The sequence below is a fragment of the Lactuca serriola genome, chromosome 4 (genome assembly GCF_051521515.1).
Source record: "Lactuca serriola cultivar US96UC23 chromosome 4, Lser_US96UC23_V15, whole genome shotgun sequence".
Classification (NCBI taxonomy): domain Eukaryota; kingdom Viridiplantae; phylum Streptophyta; class Magnoliopsida; order Asterales; family Asteraceae; genus Lactuca; species Lactuca serriola.
In genome coordinates, this window is record NC_136411.1 from 137153326 (window position 1) to 137169893 (window position 16568).

Sequence of the window (16568 nt, forward strand, 5' to 3'; positions counted from 1 at the left end):
CCACTTACTTCTTTTCTATGTTCAAAGCACCGAAGGCTGTCACGGATAAACTTGATCAAATTAGACGGAGATTCTTATGGGGTGGAGATGACAGCAAAAGGAAAATCCATTGGGTGTCTTGGGACAAAGTTGTTGCTCCCAAATCTGAAGGCGGACTAGGAGTGGGAACTATTCGTACCTTGAATACTAGCTTGCTAGTAAAATGATGGTGGCGATTTAAAACTGAGAAAAACTCTCTTTGGGTTAAAGTTGTAAAAGGTATTCACAATCTTCATAACAAACCTCATGATTATCTTTCAAATCCGAAAATAAGTGGCGTATGGAACAACATTGCAGCATGCAAGAATGATCTCAAAAAAGTTGGGTTGGACACTATGGATGTTTTTCAATTAAACATCAAATCTGGTGATAATTCACTTTTTTGGTATGACAAATGGTTAGGCCCGGTTACACTTGAAGAAAAATACCCATCTCTGTTTGAGTTGGAATCTAGGAAGAAATGTTTGGTGTCTGACAGATTTATAGACAATCAATTTGAAGCTCATTGGAAATCCAACGTGATTGATAACACCGAAATTAGGTGCATCAATAATCTCAAAAACGACTTATCAAGGGTACATTTGGAACCAGGAGAAGATCAATGGGCTTGTGCACTAGATAATGGCAGCCAGTTCACTGTTAGCTTGCTAAGGAAAAAATTGGAACATTTACAATACCCTAATCGTGTTTTACCAACTTTTAAATGGAGTAAGGTAACTCCGATCAAAGTCAACTGTTTTATATGGAGAGCAATGCAAAGGAAGATTCCATCCGCAGTGGCATTGAAATGCAAAGTGGTTGATATAGAAAATGATAACTGTGGCGCTTGTGTTAACAGATTGGAATGCTCTGATCATATCCTGGTACAATGTCCATTCGCATGTGAAGTCAGGAAGATTATTTTCAATTGGTGTGGTTTACAACAGGTTGAGTTCTCATCAGTTGGAGAATTAATCATTTTTGCAAAAAATTGGGGAAGCAACCCAAGGAAGGCGATAAGATTCCTCAACATATGTCATGGCCTAATCTGGAACCTGTGGAAACTTAGGAATGAGCGGGTGTTCAATGGAGTATTTCATACTCCCATTTATGGTGCAGGGGCAATTAAGTCGATGGTGTACTTCTGGACAAAGTACAGGGGCAATGAAGGAATAGGTGATTGGGATAATTGGACCGCGTCTCCATTTACACTTTAAGTTCATAATAATGTATATCATTCCATGTATGTTTCTGCTTCGACCTTGTACTTCCGTTCCCCTGCTAGTTACTTGCTAGTAGTGGTTCGTTTTTATTAATATTATTCGCCGTTTCAAAAAAAAATGCGAGTTAATTTACCATAATAATGTTGAATAAAAAACCTAAATCAAAATTTTAAGTTAACAAAGAAACAATGACAAAATATTATGATTTTATAAGTACATATTTTTTCCAAACCAGTAGATTTTTTTATCAATTAACAAATAAATATGTACGTTGATTTGGTGGTAGAATAGGTCAAAATCTTTTGGGTTCATAATACATATCAGAAATTAAGTACTTATAGGCCATCTTTTAGGTGTTTAATACATATTAGAACTTAAGTAGTAAAATCTTGCCGCCAAAATAGTGTGTAATCATTTACTGCACACAAGTCTATATGATATATATTGATATCATTATACAATCTATTCATCTTTATGTTATCTAGTTTGTATTTAAAAAATATATTCATTTGCAATTTCCATTAAATATAATTCAAATATATACACTTTTAAGCTAAACGGATAATGAGATCATATATCGTCATTATAACATAAGTATCATACTATACTAAGAAACTTATAAGACGTAAAAGTCATATTTATTAAAATTAACACTCCATTTTAAGTTATAAAAAGACTTTGTTATTGTTCTTTATTTATAACAACATCGTATTTAAGATATCCATGTATGTAACTATTTGTTATTGTACCATCCTTTAGGAAGATCTTCTAATTTAGATAATATTCAAACAAGACTAAGCAACCCCAAGATATAAAAGGTTTTCACAGACAACCTTCAAGATCTATCTTGGTAATGTCCTAAACAAAGAAGGTACAAAGAAGGTTGTACATCTAATTTCCTATGAAGAACAATTTTCAATGAATCTAACTAATTCTTATGAAATTATCATCTCGTAGTCTCATGAGATCACATTCCATAACCTTTATTCTCTTCAATCATTTTCTTCTATCCTTTTCATTTTGGTTTGCTCAGTTATTTGAAGAACATTTAATCATGTTCATCAGTTACATTCTCTTTGATTATATTGACGACTTATTTCATAACCTTTATTCTCTTCACCTAATTGTCCTTTCATTTTATTTTTGTTTTGCATTGTTATTAGAAGAACATTTGATTATGCTGAAAACAACTCTGGTTTCTGAGAGTTTCCTTTTGATCATCCCATGAGATCTCATTTTATAACCTTATTTTTTTAATGCATGATGTTCTATCTTAAATCATCAATTAATGTCTTATTGAATACAAAACATTACATCATCATCTTCTTCCACCTCCTATGGCTATGTGGCCAGTAACTGGGTATTCATGTGTTTTATATATCTACACAACTATCATGGTGTTTAATTATGTTAACAAAAATCATTTTACAAAGAATCATCTAGGATTATCTAAGTAGCCTTTTTCCAGTAATAAGAACATTTTTTGTTTATTTTTCTCTTCAAGAAATATAAAAACAATGTCATTTTAGATGCATTTGTTTTAAGAATTGGTGCGCAAATAATTACTAAATATTTACATAGAAGGTTACATGTAGTGTTAACACTGCTTGATTTCCATGTAATATAATTATTCATTATTTGTGGGGGGAACTAATTCGCAACACCCATTTTGAATGTCGAAATTGCAATCTCCTTCAATGATTATAACTATATAATTACCTTGCATATATAAACAAGTTATATCACTACTAGAAAAATAGCCTTTTACGACACTCATTGCGCGTCGTAAAAGGCTCAGACGACGCACAAATGCGCGTCAAGGAAGGCCATGTCATAAAGAGAGACGACACACATTTACGACGCTCATTTACGACGCGCAATTACGACGCGCGTTTACGACACACATTGCGTATCAAGGAAGGCCCTGTCATAAAGCAAGACGACAGGCATTCATGTGTCGTAACCTTACGACGTGCGTGTTAATGACACGCAATACGTATCAAGAAAGCCCCTGTCAAGAAAGGTCATGTCACAAACGAAGATGACACACATTTTTGCGTATCATAATTTTAAATGTTTAAAAAAAAATATTATTTATAGATTTACTTATTTTCAAATTAAACTTGTATTTAATGTTTCATAATAGAAAATAAAATATCATATACAAAAAATAGAATCCATTGCATAAATTTAATGTCATACAATTCTATTTCTTACAATATATAAATTTACATCTAATCTACTATGTACATCAAATTCCAACTAAGTAAAGTTGCATCTTGCCTTTCATAATTCTTTAAGACTAATACTCCAAACAGCTGATTATATGGATAAGCAATTGTACATTGGCCCATCTCACTCAATATATGATACCTCGAGTTGTTGCTCCAACTCTTCTTCTATCCTCAGAAGCTTCAGTTTTCAAATTAAAATTATAAATATATTCAAGTAACTCATTTACATAAATACAAGTAAAGATGAATTTGATTACCTGGTTGTATTTTGCAAGTCGTTCTGAACAACAAGGAGCTCCAGTTTTAATATGACCATGTTTCACACATAAACTCCCCTAATAAGTATCATTTATAAGTTATAACATAACAAAACACTACCTCAAATTCTGCTAAAAATATTAATTAATATTATTATCGTTGACAAGCTAACTGAAAGATCTGTAACAAAGGTATCCTCTGTTTCGCCACTTCTATGGCTGGCCATCACACCCCATCCAACACAATTCAACATTCTCACTGACTCGATGTTTTCTGTAACCGACCAAACCCCACCTGGGTGGAGGAAAGGTCATAGGAGATAAGCTCACCTGCAAAATCATATAAAGAAATTTTGCTATCAAAAATCATAAAAGAAATTTTGCTAGATGATTCCAAAAAAAACGTCTCACCAAAAAAAATTATTGATACAACATAAATCAGTAAATACAAAATCCATAAGTTTTGATCACTTCATTGTACAATACAATTATTGTAAATAAATTTGTATGATAACTTAAAACTAAATTATATAAATTAAGTTACATCTAAGAAATGCAAAGTCAAATATTCCTTCTCCTTTTTAATGTTTGTTTTTTCATTGCTTCCTCTTCACTTTCCTTTCCCCTATTACCAATCTCTCTCTCTCACTCTCTTTCTTTCTCTCTCTTTCTCTCACACACACACACACTACCCTTTTATCTTTCACATACTTGAGTGAATTCCAAGAACCGAAAAAACTATCAATTCCACCCTCAAGTTTCAATCTTTCTTACTTAATTCTTCAAAACCAGACACCCATTTGGAGATTTGCCAAGAAAGTATAATCCCATTTGGAAGTCCAGTTCAATTATGGAAAAGGAGAAGTTTTTCACCAATGAAGGAAATGGAATCCCCCAAGGCTGGAATTCCATCTTTGGAATGGGAATTCAAGGAAGTGAGCTGAATTGTAGTTCAAAGCAGCTTCCTAATTGCTTCTTTAACCTCAATTGTGAGAATTCATTGGAACAGAGAGATATCTTTGAGGTAATGGTGGTCAGAGCATTGTTCTCAGGGAATTGGTTGGTAGGATAGGAAGTATATGCAATTCCCGAGAGATTTCATCTCAATCCTGCATTAATCGAAACAACAACACCAACAATTTTTCCTATAACAATTGTTAATCCTCGGATGGATGTTAGCATGGAAGCACTTTCAACTAAATTGGGTTCTCTTTCGTTGTAGTTCGTGTCAATGAAATTAGCAACTGTTAATCCTCATATGGATGTTAGAATGGAAGCACTTTTATCCAAAGATGTAAGCTTTTTTAAACTGTTTTTTTATCAATTCTTTCACAGATTAAAAGGGTTTTTACCTGATTTTGAATTGAATAATGACAAACGCAATACATGTATGTCCATGTGGTGAAATGTAGGGATTTACCTGCAAAAGATGTTACTGGTAGTTGTGACACTTATGCTGAAGTTCATCTTGGAAACTACAAGGGTACAAATCGTCATTTTGAAAAGAAATCTAACCCTGAATGGAACCAAGTGTTTTCCTTCTCCAGAGAGAGGATTCAAGCCACTATGCTTGAAGTCGTTGTAAAAGATAAAGAATTTGTGAAGGATAAAAGCCAAAATTAATTAATTAAAAATAAAGAATATTATAGGAAAATGTTTGACAAGATTATCCCCTGGTGTATCTAGCCATTTCTTTACCTCAAGTTCTGTTACTAAACCGCCCTCAAGATTCGTAATAACAACCTAAAAACATTAAAATTTAACATGAATATTATTAGTATTGTAAACAGTTTTGGGGAATAATATAAACATAAATCACATAATCATCACAAATATAAAAAAAGGATAAAAGTTTATTCCCAAAAATAAAAATCCTACAACTAATGCAAATGCCAACCCGAATTCATATTACACATACCGATACCATAAGTTGACTTGTTTTATATTAATCTCACACAGACAAACAGAGAGACAGACCATATGCTATAATTACACTAAACTCTATCAGTTTCAAGGCAAAATATGGAACTAAATAAACATTCCAGATTTGCCCCTCGAAATCTAAAACCACCATATATAATCAGATTCAGACCAAACTCTAAAACCCTTGGACTCATTTCTTATATCACCCTAACCAACTGTATCCTGTTAGGTAATCAAATAACTCCAAAAATCTTGGGAAAAAAAACAAAACCCAACAACTAAAAACATTACTTTATCGTTTGTTTGTATGTTTGTCATAGGATTAATGGATTATAAAACTTAAGTAGCTAGCCAGCAACCACAACATCAGCCCTTGGACTTGAGTCAAGAAGTTGACACGTGTTTGTGTTTGTGTTTATGATTGTGTTTTTGTTGGTTTCATATAATTCTCCTGAACTATTATCCACTCTTGATATCAGGTTAGTAGTGCTCAGAGACGATACCTCCTTCCACTTATTTTGTAACATAATAAAGGTATACATTTAGTCTTATCATTAATTCAGCATTTTGAAGCTTCAATTTCTCTGAATTATCAGTTAATCGGTTAATTTCTGACCTAAGCTTCAATTTCTCTGAATTATCAGTTAATTCGACCTGTAGCAGATTAAAGAAACTAGATTTGACAATAAAACTAGTAAAAAAATTCACCTGATTGGTTAAAGTAAAGTGAAATAAAAAATAAATAAAGCGAAGTAGAAAAAATACTAACCAGAAAAGGAACATGTGCAAGAATAGTGTATAAATTATTCCTAAGATTTGACATTAGGAATAGTAACAAACATTTTTTTCAAATCTTAATGTTTATAATAATACAGATGCAGCCTAGGACAATAAGGGAAAAATCCAACATTTGTTAAACATGTGCTGCCACTTGTATACATGATCTTTGCAACATCTTTCTTGATAGGAAGACTAGCAGGAGCTGGACTTGCCTGCCCTAGTTTCTCAACTTCTGAGAAAGCATAAACTTTCCAATAGCTGAGATTAGTGGAAACTTCAATATTATCACTTTCAAAGAATACAAAAATTTTAAAGATCACATACTAAGGACAAAATTTCCTTCCTATTTTACCCTCCTTACAATACTGGTGATGCCAAGTTTGATGAATCTGTTAGCATATATGGTTGTGATGAAAGACCCTAACTTTCGTATTTATGAAAGACCCAAACTTTCATACACGACAATATAGTTACTCCAAAACATGCTACTTGCATATTCATAAAAACAATATTTTACATTGATAAAGAGGTTACAAACTACTGAATACAAACCGACTATTTTAAAGTGTTATATATTACATAACTTCCCAGGATTCTATAGTTTTATACATATGGGAGTGCAAAATACAATAGTTTCAAACTATTCATAACTTTTATCGATACAATAGTTTCAAACTATTCAAAAATCTTCTACCAATATATAACTATATTGGATGCTTATCTCCTGCAAATTTGTTAAACATTAAGATGGTAAGCGGTGACGCTTAGTGAGTTCAATAATAGATACAATATAACGTTATGCCATATATATACTTCAATATGGCTGAAGCAAAGAGAAACAGGGAATATAATTTGTAGCAGTTTGGTGAGATTTTGACAAGTCATTTTCCCCGATGTCAACACGCAAGGCTGCGGTCCAATCAGCAGCGAACACGTGTCCGACACGTGGAAGCCTCGCATAAGAGGGTGACGTGGCAGTACTATTCATGCGAATTTTCTCGAAAAATGTGCCAAATCTTGTAAAATCCATAACTTTCGCATACGAGCTCCGTTTTTGACGTTCTTTATATGCACGCGAAGCTAAAATTATGCTCTACGACTTTCATTTAGACTTCGTTGGCTAATTTTGATTTTAATTTTAATATTATTATTTTTAACAGACCGGGACAAGAAAATCCGTTAAAAATTCATAACTTTTTCATCCGACGTTCGTTTTCGTCAGACTTTTTACCGTTGTATTACAAATGACGAGACCTTCAATTCTCGTTTAGGTTGTGTCGACACTAAATCACTCGATCTAAAATTCGAGTTTTTAGTTGTCTACTGCTAAGCTGAAACTTCGAAAAATCATAACTTCCTCATACGAAGTCAGATTTTGGCGTTCTTTATATGAAAGTTGATTATTTTCACGAGTTCTACAACTTTCATTCACATTACTAAGGCTAAAAATTAGTTTGTCGAAAACTAAATATTTACGCGACAAAATATTTTCCGGATTTATCACGGATCCTCGTTTGGTCATAACTTCTTCGTTATAACCCGGATTTCGACGAGGTTTTCGCCTAAATGTTTCTAACGAGATTCTCTGCAACATTAAATAATAAAATTTCACTTTTTCAAATTTTATATTTTCTCCAAATTTCACTATTTGGCTTTTAATTGGAATCTCATAAGACTTCCAACATTTTATGAGTGATTCTAAACATAGTTTTACTTCATTTCTAGTAAAAACTATCTATTAGAACTCAACATTCAATTTCACTTAATATTTCATAATATTATTTACTTAAAACACGATTTCAAAACGTGTATGTTACAAATACCTCCTCCTTTTGAGGATTTCGTCCCCAAAATTACATCGATTAAAATAAATGGGGATATTTTGCTCTTATCTCATTCTTATTTTCCCAAGTATAATTTGGGCCTCGATGGTGTTTCCACTTGACAAGCACCAATTCCACTTCTTTACTACGTAGATTAGTTGTTCTTTCATTCACGATCTCTTCCGGCTCTTCTACATATCTTAACTTAGTATCCAATTTCACCTTGGATAATGGAACTATCTCATCATTGATGCTCAAAAATTTTCGCATATAGCTCACATGAAACACAACATGAATACCTGCCAAATCTTCAGGTAATTCTAAGCGGTATGCTTGCTTTCCAATTCTCTGGATGATTTTGAAAGGACCAACAAATCTAGGACTTAACTTTCCTTTCTTCCTAAATCTCATAAGGCCTTTCCATGGAGACACCTTTAGCATCATGAAATCACCCACTTGGAATTATATGGGTCGTCTTCTCTTTTCTGTATAGGACTTCTGTCGATCCTGGGCCGCTTTCATTCTTTCTCGTACGATTTGAATTTTGTCGGTGGTGTCTTGAATCATTTCAGGGCCTCTAAGGATCTTCTGTCCTATGTCTCGCCAACATAATGGAGTACGACACTTGCGACCATATAATGCTTCATATGGTGGAATTTTGATTGAAGCGTGGTAACTATTATTATACGAGAATTCGACAAGAGGTAAGTATTTATCGCAGTTACCACCAAACTCCAAAACACATGCACGAAGCATATCTTCTACTGTTTGGATTGTTCTCTCCGTTTGACCATCTGTCTGGGGATGATAAGCTGTGCTGAGAGCAACTCGAGATCCTAATTCACGTTGCATACTCGCCCAAAAGTGAGAAGTGAAGCGAGTATCACGATCGGAAATGATCTTTAGTGGCACACCATGTCTTGCCACAATTTCATCCAAGTATACTTGTGCGTATTTCTCCATTGGAGCCGTTTCACGCATGGCAAGAAAATGAGCGCTTTTAGTCAGTCGGTCGACAATTACCCAAATGCTATCATGCTGTCTAGCAGTCTTTGGCAATTTGGTAATGAAATCCATGGACAATTCCTCCCATTTCCATATAGGAACACTAATACTTTCTGGGGTTCCATAAGGTTTTTGGTGCTCTTCTTTGACTTGTAAGCATACTAAGCATTTCTGTACATATCTTCCAATGTCTCTCTTTAATCTAGGCCACCAATAATCAGCTCTTACATCATAGTACATTTTACTTGTACCAGGATGGATTGACAGTTTAGATTTATGGGATTAATTTAAAATCTTATGTCTCAATCCACCAATCTTTGGAATCCATAGTCGATTCTTAAATACTTTTAATCCTCGCGGATCATCAAGTAGAGCATCATTATAATGTATCATCCCTTCTTTCTTCACACTTTCTGGATTTAGGGCCTCTTCTTGCCATTTCTCTAATTCATCTAAAATAGTGAATTTTACTGTAGTATGAGTAATGGCATAACACATACTATTGTGATAAACTTTTCTACAAAGTGCATCAGCAACCACGTTAGCTTTTCCAGGATGATATAGGATTTCACAATCATAATCTTTGATCAGCTCCATAGCTCGTTGTTGTCTGATATTCAAAGTTTGCTGACTGAATATGTACTTGAGACTTTTGTGGTCGGTAAATAATTGACATTTTGTACCAAAAAGATAATGCCTCCAAAGTTTTAGGGCAAATACCACTGCAGCGAGTTCGAGATCATAAATTGGATATTTCGTAATCTTTCAATTGTCTTGAGGCATAGGCTATCACTTTGCCACGTTGCATCAACACACAACCGAGTCCCAATCTTGAAGCATCGCTATATACGGAGAAGTCATCATCACCTTCTGGGAGTGATAAGATTGGAGCATGTGTCAAAAGATCTTTTAGAGTTGAGAAAGCTCTTTCTTGGGTTTCACCCCATTCGAACTTCACTTCTTTCCGTGTAAGACTCGTGAGAGGTACGGCTATACGAGAAAAGTCTTTAATGAATCTCCGGTAATATCCCACGAGACCTAAGAAACTACGAATTTCGGAAGCATTACGGGGCACTTCCCAATTTTGAATGGCTTCGATTTTGATAGGATCTACGGATACACCATCACTAGAAATAACATGGCCGAGAAATTGAACATGGCGAAGCCAAAATTCACATTTCGAGAATTTAGCATATAGTTTCTCCTTTCGAAGAAGTTCCAATACCGCACGAATATGAATGGCATGATCAGCTTCAGACTTGGAATAAATTAGAATATCATCAATGAATACGATGACTGATTTATCGAGCATTGGGCGGCATACCCGATTCATCATATCCATGAATACAGCCGGGGCGTTTGTTAAACCAAACGGCATAACAAGGAATTCATAATACCCATATCGAGTACGAAAAGCAGTCTTCGGTACATCCTGCTCGTGAACTTTCAACTGATGATAGCCAGATCTTAAATCAATTTTTGAGAAATAGGTAACACCCTGAAGTTGATCGAAAAAATCGTCGATGAGAGGTAGTGGGTACTTGTTCTTGATAGTCGCCTTATTCAACTCACGATAATCAATGCACATCCACATCGATCCATCTTTCTTCTTGACAATCAGTACCGGAGCACCCCAGGGAGAGGTACTCGGTCGAATGAAACCCTTGTCAAGTATTTCTTGCAGTTGGATCATCATTTCTTTCATCTCAGTCGGCGCAAGACGATAAGGAGTCTTTGCAATTGGAGCAACACCAGGCACAAGGTCAATTCGGAATTCTACTTGCCTATCCGGAGGAAGGCCAGGAAAGTCATCGGGGAAAACGTCAGGATATTCGTTAACAACTAGAACATCATTTACAATTTTCTTCTCCTCTTTTGAGACATCAACTGTGTAGGCCAGATAGATAGAACACCCTTTCGATATGAATTTACGAGCTTTAAGGAAAGAGATTATTTTTAAGAGACTTTGTTCACCGTAGACATAGATAGGATTCTCCCCTTCAATAGGAATGCATACTATCTTTTCATAGCACAAGAGTTCTGCGTGGTTCTTTGATAACCAATCCATGCCGAGAATAATATCAAAGTTGGGCAAGGAGATAGGAATCAGGTTAGTGAGAAAAGTATAGCCTTCAATTTCTATAACACAATCCCTATACACTTTATCAACAAGTAATGATATACTTCCCGCGGTATCTACGTGAAATGGTTGCGCGAGTACAAAGCAAGCAATTTGAAAGGCATGCGCAAATTCGTAAGACACAAAAGAATCTGAGGCACCAGAATCAAATAAGATGTGAGCAGGTCTAGAGTTGACAAGAAATGTACCCGTCACAACATTCGGGTCCTCGCGTGCCTCCTCTGAGGTAATTTGGAATGCACGACCCCTAGCTTTTGGCACCTCCTCTTTTTTAGTTGGAGTACCCTTTGATTGTTGAACAGGGACTTGGCTTCTCGCCGGTTGTTGAACAGAAGCTTGACTTCCCGTCATTTGACTAGTAAGAGCAGGGCAAAAACGCTTCTTGTGTTCATGATTGTTCATTTATTAAGTAAACGAACTTCCCACTGAACAGTTTACAAACAGTTCACTGAATATTTGGTTCTTTTACAGCCCTACTCATTTATGCTACTTATGTCTTCCTGTCATGCTATTTCTTGATCGCTCAACATTGATTCATACAATGTAGATAACCTGACTATCTTCATGTAATATTTTCTCTTTAGTTTTAGGAGTACAATTTATTGCACCAAAATAGCATGTGCCCCCAGTTTAACAACAATATAACCAAAAAAATTATATAATAATGGGGTAATAAGGAGGTAGGTGTATGTATTTTAGCCTCCACTCAGAGGTAGAGAAATTGATTTTATCGATGGCCTTCAGAATAAGATATTCAAATTCTTAATGGGGAAAAGCAAGAAGCGAATAAGCATTCCCAAGCAATAAAACTTGTATTGGTAATAAACTAATAATACTTGAAAATACAATAGAATGTATATGTTAAGTGTGGAACTTAAAGCATAAACACGCAATTACAAGGGGAGGGATGGAGAAGAAACCATGATGGAAACTAAGGAAAATATTAGCATTGTATGATAAAGGGAAATAAGGACCTAGACTATTCTACAATCCTTATTTTAATACTTCACAGTCTTTTATATGGGCGTAGCGATTCACCAAAGCCAGTTAAGCAAACTCAAACAAAACGATAAACGAATTCAGTAAGCATAGGGATTCCCTAATTCTGATGGCCTAGGCCCATCCATAATTAGGCTATAAATGGAATCAACCAATCACAAGATGTCATGCATCTACTTCTAGAATCTTGAACCTTGAAGGATGTGTATGACATCCTGTCATGCACCTTATTACGTTTAATATTTCCCTAAAAGATGCATACCATGTCATTCTCAAATCCATCAACACATTTTCTAGTTGTTGGAGCACATTCTGTAATAAGACAATGCCTTTAGAAGATCCAACGCATTTACCAAGTAGTAGGGGCGCATCTAGAAGGGTGGTTCACATTCAGCTCAGACGTCGCATTCTAGTGAGTATCGGAGCGCATTTGAATGCCCTGAGCGCTTTCTTTCCAAGAGCATATTTGTTCACCAAGACGACATTCTCTTACCAAGGGAGCACATTCTCTCGTCTAAGAGCACATTTGCTCACCAATAACACTTGACTAAGAGCACATTTGCTCACCAAGAACACATTTACTCTCCAAGAACATATTTGCTCACAAGGAGCATATTTGCTCACCAAAAGCACATTAACTCAAGTGTTCACACCACAACAATATTCTTGGAAGGAGCCAACCCTTAAATATATAACCTTATGATATATTAACACTTTCTTCTTGGATGACATCTCTTACGTACCATCAACCAAGAATGTATTAATCATTCTAAATGTACTCATTGGAAGACTCCTTTTGGCATGTCCATTCCACCATAATTTTTCCTCCCTTAATTATTTGATGATCATTATCACTTTCTATGTATTTAAGGTTGTTGCATTCATAATTAATACTAGTTGTGAAACTCGTATATTATACGGGTTGATTAAAACAAAATGTTAAATAGAAACGATTAAATGAGAAGTTTATTTGAATTTGAAATTTGAAATAAACAAAAATTATGAGAAAAAAACATGCAAAAAATAAATAAATAAAAATTATTGTTTAGTTATCAGACCCGTATACTAAACAGGTTAATTATAACAAAATGTTAAACATAAAGGTTTAAACTGTAAATTTATTTGAAATTGAAATTGAAATTTAAAATTTAAAATTTAAAATTTGAAATTAATACCATTATGGTAGGTTTAATTTATGGAAACTAATTAATAATATATTAGAAATGAAAAATGAAATAAATGACAAGTGGAAAAATAAATATATCTCTAAATTATGACAAAATGACATGTGGCAAATTGAATGAGAGAATGACATGTAACAAAATCATTCTTATTTATTAGGATAGATTTAATCCAAAAAAATGATTGTCCGTCACAATATCCTTATTTATGCTTTCTCTTCTTATAATGCTACTTCTTAATCGGCCACCGATTATTAATACCACTTAGATAACCTAACTATCTAATATTGTCCTCTACTTTTAAGAGTACCTTCTTATTGCACAACCCCCCATCCCAGCATCCCAACCATTTTTCCATGTACACCACATCTATTACAAAAGTAATAATAATAAAATAAAATAAAATAAAATAAAACCTTGAATATAGTTGAAAGTAATCGCATGCCATAGATTAAAACATAGATTTAAAAACAATAAGCATACCCACGTAATTTATAAAGCTCTACTAAGTCCTTTTTCGTTTTTGCTCTATGATAGAACAACTCATACACGATTATAAGCCTATTCTCAAACATTTATCTAAAATTGGCAGTCATTGAGTTCCCATTGATTTCTAACATTTTTTTACTATAAACCATTCTTAAATTCTATTTTCCTCACTTATTAACATTTTTATTTCATCCTCGTCCATTCATGAGTTCTAGTATAACATATACCAACATTTTGATCAAGTGTAATAAAATTATTTTATCACTCTTTTCCATGTAAAAAAATATACCACTATTGGACTATGGGCCCAAACAGATAGCCCAAGTACTGTAATAACGAGTTTTTTACTTGTCGTTACACAACCTCCGGTGCTGATTTTGCCACTAGAAATTTTAATTCTTCGACTGAAATTTTAATGTAATGAAAATTCTACCCGAAAATAAAATTTAATGTAATGACAATTATACCCTTGATTTAATTTATAGATATTGAAACAGGGAGAAAGATCCTAGGGAATCTGGGATATGTTACCAAACAAACGACGTCCAATATTCTTCCTAGCTTCCTCCTTGTACGATTGACGTTCACAATATTTACACTCTTGGTAAGTTATTCACCATTGATGTAACAGTAGCAAGCTTTGGAAAGTTTTCGGGGATTACAGGAACATCGTGGATGATTTCGATTGATGATTGTTCCATTGGTGGTGAAGTCGACAGGAAAGAAAATTGGATGCATGCCAAATCGTTCAAAGAGGATTTGTTGGATCTTTTGCTGTGAAACATGATAATGCTATACCTATGGTGGAGACTCTCATAATTCCACATAGGGGAAATCAAAGACATTGAATTGCTTTTAAACTTTTACTCAATCTTTCACTCATCGGAGCATCATGCATTCCTTATCGAGCAACGTATTACATGCAGTAAATGGGATAAGAATTTTTTCACAATCAAATGATTATTTGGTTAAAGATTAATGGAATTCCTGTTCAGTTTTGGGAAACCAATGTCTTATCGATGATTGCTGGAATGTATTTTAACCACAAGTTAACTCAACCATATACTATCCACAAAAACAACGAAAAAACCAAAAAAAAAAAAATGGAGTAAATTCTATTGACTTTCACATTCATTTTTGCATGGTGGTGATCATGATCTCTTTAAAGAAACCAGTTTCTTTCTTTGACCTATCTTAAAATTCCAAAACTTCCCTTTAGAAGAAACCAAATTCTTTTCACTCAAAAACTCCCATGAAAACCACTTCTCAATCATCCGATCAACATCATGAACAACAACATTCGTCCCATTCCCAGATCTTGCAAGAACACCCGCCATATAAATAGCTCCCATTCTTCCAGGCGACTCAGGTCCATCTCCACCAGGTCCATCCACAACAATAACATCCCATTTAATCTTCAACACTTCTTTCGGGAATCCAGTAACTGCAATCTTACATTTTGAGGTAAGTCTTCTTACAGAACAACTAGAGTCTCTTCTTGCATGCTTTAACAACTTATACGCTTCTTTAGCAGATGTTTTATACCTGATTCTGAATACCTGTACACCATCGCCATTTCCCTTCATTTTCATTAGCTTTTCTGGTTTGTCCTCTAGAAAAACCGTTGCACCACCTTTGTTGATAGTTGGTAGCTTTAGGTATTGATCTTCAAGCCCAAAAACGAGAAGATTACAGGGAGATTTTTGAAGGATTATATCTGAGAGAAACGTAAGTTCCTTTTCAGAGAGTGTCTTGTCACTCACGTTACTTCTTGTTGTTATAAGATCATGATCCATAGATGATGAAACAACATTTGGGAAGTATGAAGTGGTAATGGTGATTCTGAGTACTCTTATGAGGGAGGCAATCACAAGGATAAATACAAGAATCAGGATTGATTTTCTCTTTGTAAGGCTCATTTTTAGGAAAGATTTCTTTTGAGGTAATGTAAGATTGAGAGATGATTTTGGGGAGAGAATGTGCAACAATGGGGAATTAAGAGGGTAGGAAAGAGGCTCTTCAGGGGGCATTTTGATAAGTTGTGTAGAGATAAGTGGTAGTAGAAAGAACGGAAAGAAGTATTTGAAATATAATATATTGGTGTGTAGGAATAATTTGTTGGATTGAGTGAAAATGAAGGAATTAATGATATTGCTGTGATTTGAAGCATGCCGATTGTTGGGCTAGATTATCACTGATGAGTGTCACCAAACTGCTACAAATTAGATTGTAGCAACCCATCCAACGGGCATTTACTTTTTTTTTTCCAAACAAAATCTCACCATTGTTGATATCCAGGAAAATGACTTGTCAATATAATCATCTTTTCGTTTTATTCATATAATTTTTCTTTATACTTATTTCACCATTTAACTTAAAAAAAAAAGTTTTTTAAATATGAACATTTTTTTACAAATTTCTTAAGGTTATTTATAATTTATTACAATATTTTTAAGATATTTTTTTCTTATATGTTTTTCTAATAAAATGTTTTCA

General features: G+C 34.2%; 2 protein-coding genes across 2 annotated transcripts; one reads left to right on the forward strand and one right to left on the reverse strand.

The window, feature by feature from the left end:
* Positions 1–374: 374 nt before the first annotated feature.
* On the forward strand, positions 375–1235 carry LOC145098855 (uncharacterized). The gene has a single exon (XM_079036451.1). It carries the CDS (start codon positions 375–377, stop codon positions 1233–1235), a length of 861 nt encoding a protein of 286 aa, XP_078892577.1.
* A 13765-nt stretch (positions 1236–15000) lies between these two features.
* On the reverse strand, positions 15001–16150 carry LOC145100365 (arabinogalactan O-methyltransferase 2-like). Its single transcript, XM_079037664.1, has one exon. It carries the CDS (start codon positions 16100–16102, stop codon positions 15224–15226), a length of 879 nt encoding a protein of 292 aa, XP_078893790.1. The 5' UTR covers positions 16103–16150; the 3' UTR covers positions 15001–15223.
* Positions 16151–16568: the final 418 nt, after the last annotated feature.

What these genes read in the sequence shown, in the direction of transcription:
- LOC145098855 (XM_079036451.1), top strand. Translation starts at nt 375, where the DNA reads ATGGATGTTTTTCAATTAAACATCAAATCTGGTGATAATTCACTTTTT.
- LOC145100365 (XM_079037664.1), bottom strand. Translation starts at nt 16,102, where the DNA reads ATGCCCCCTGAAGAGCCTCTTTCCTACCCTCTTAATTCCCCATTGTTG.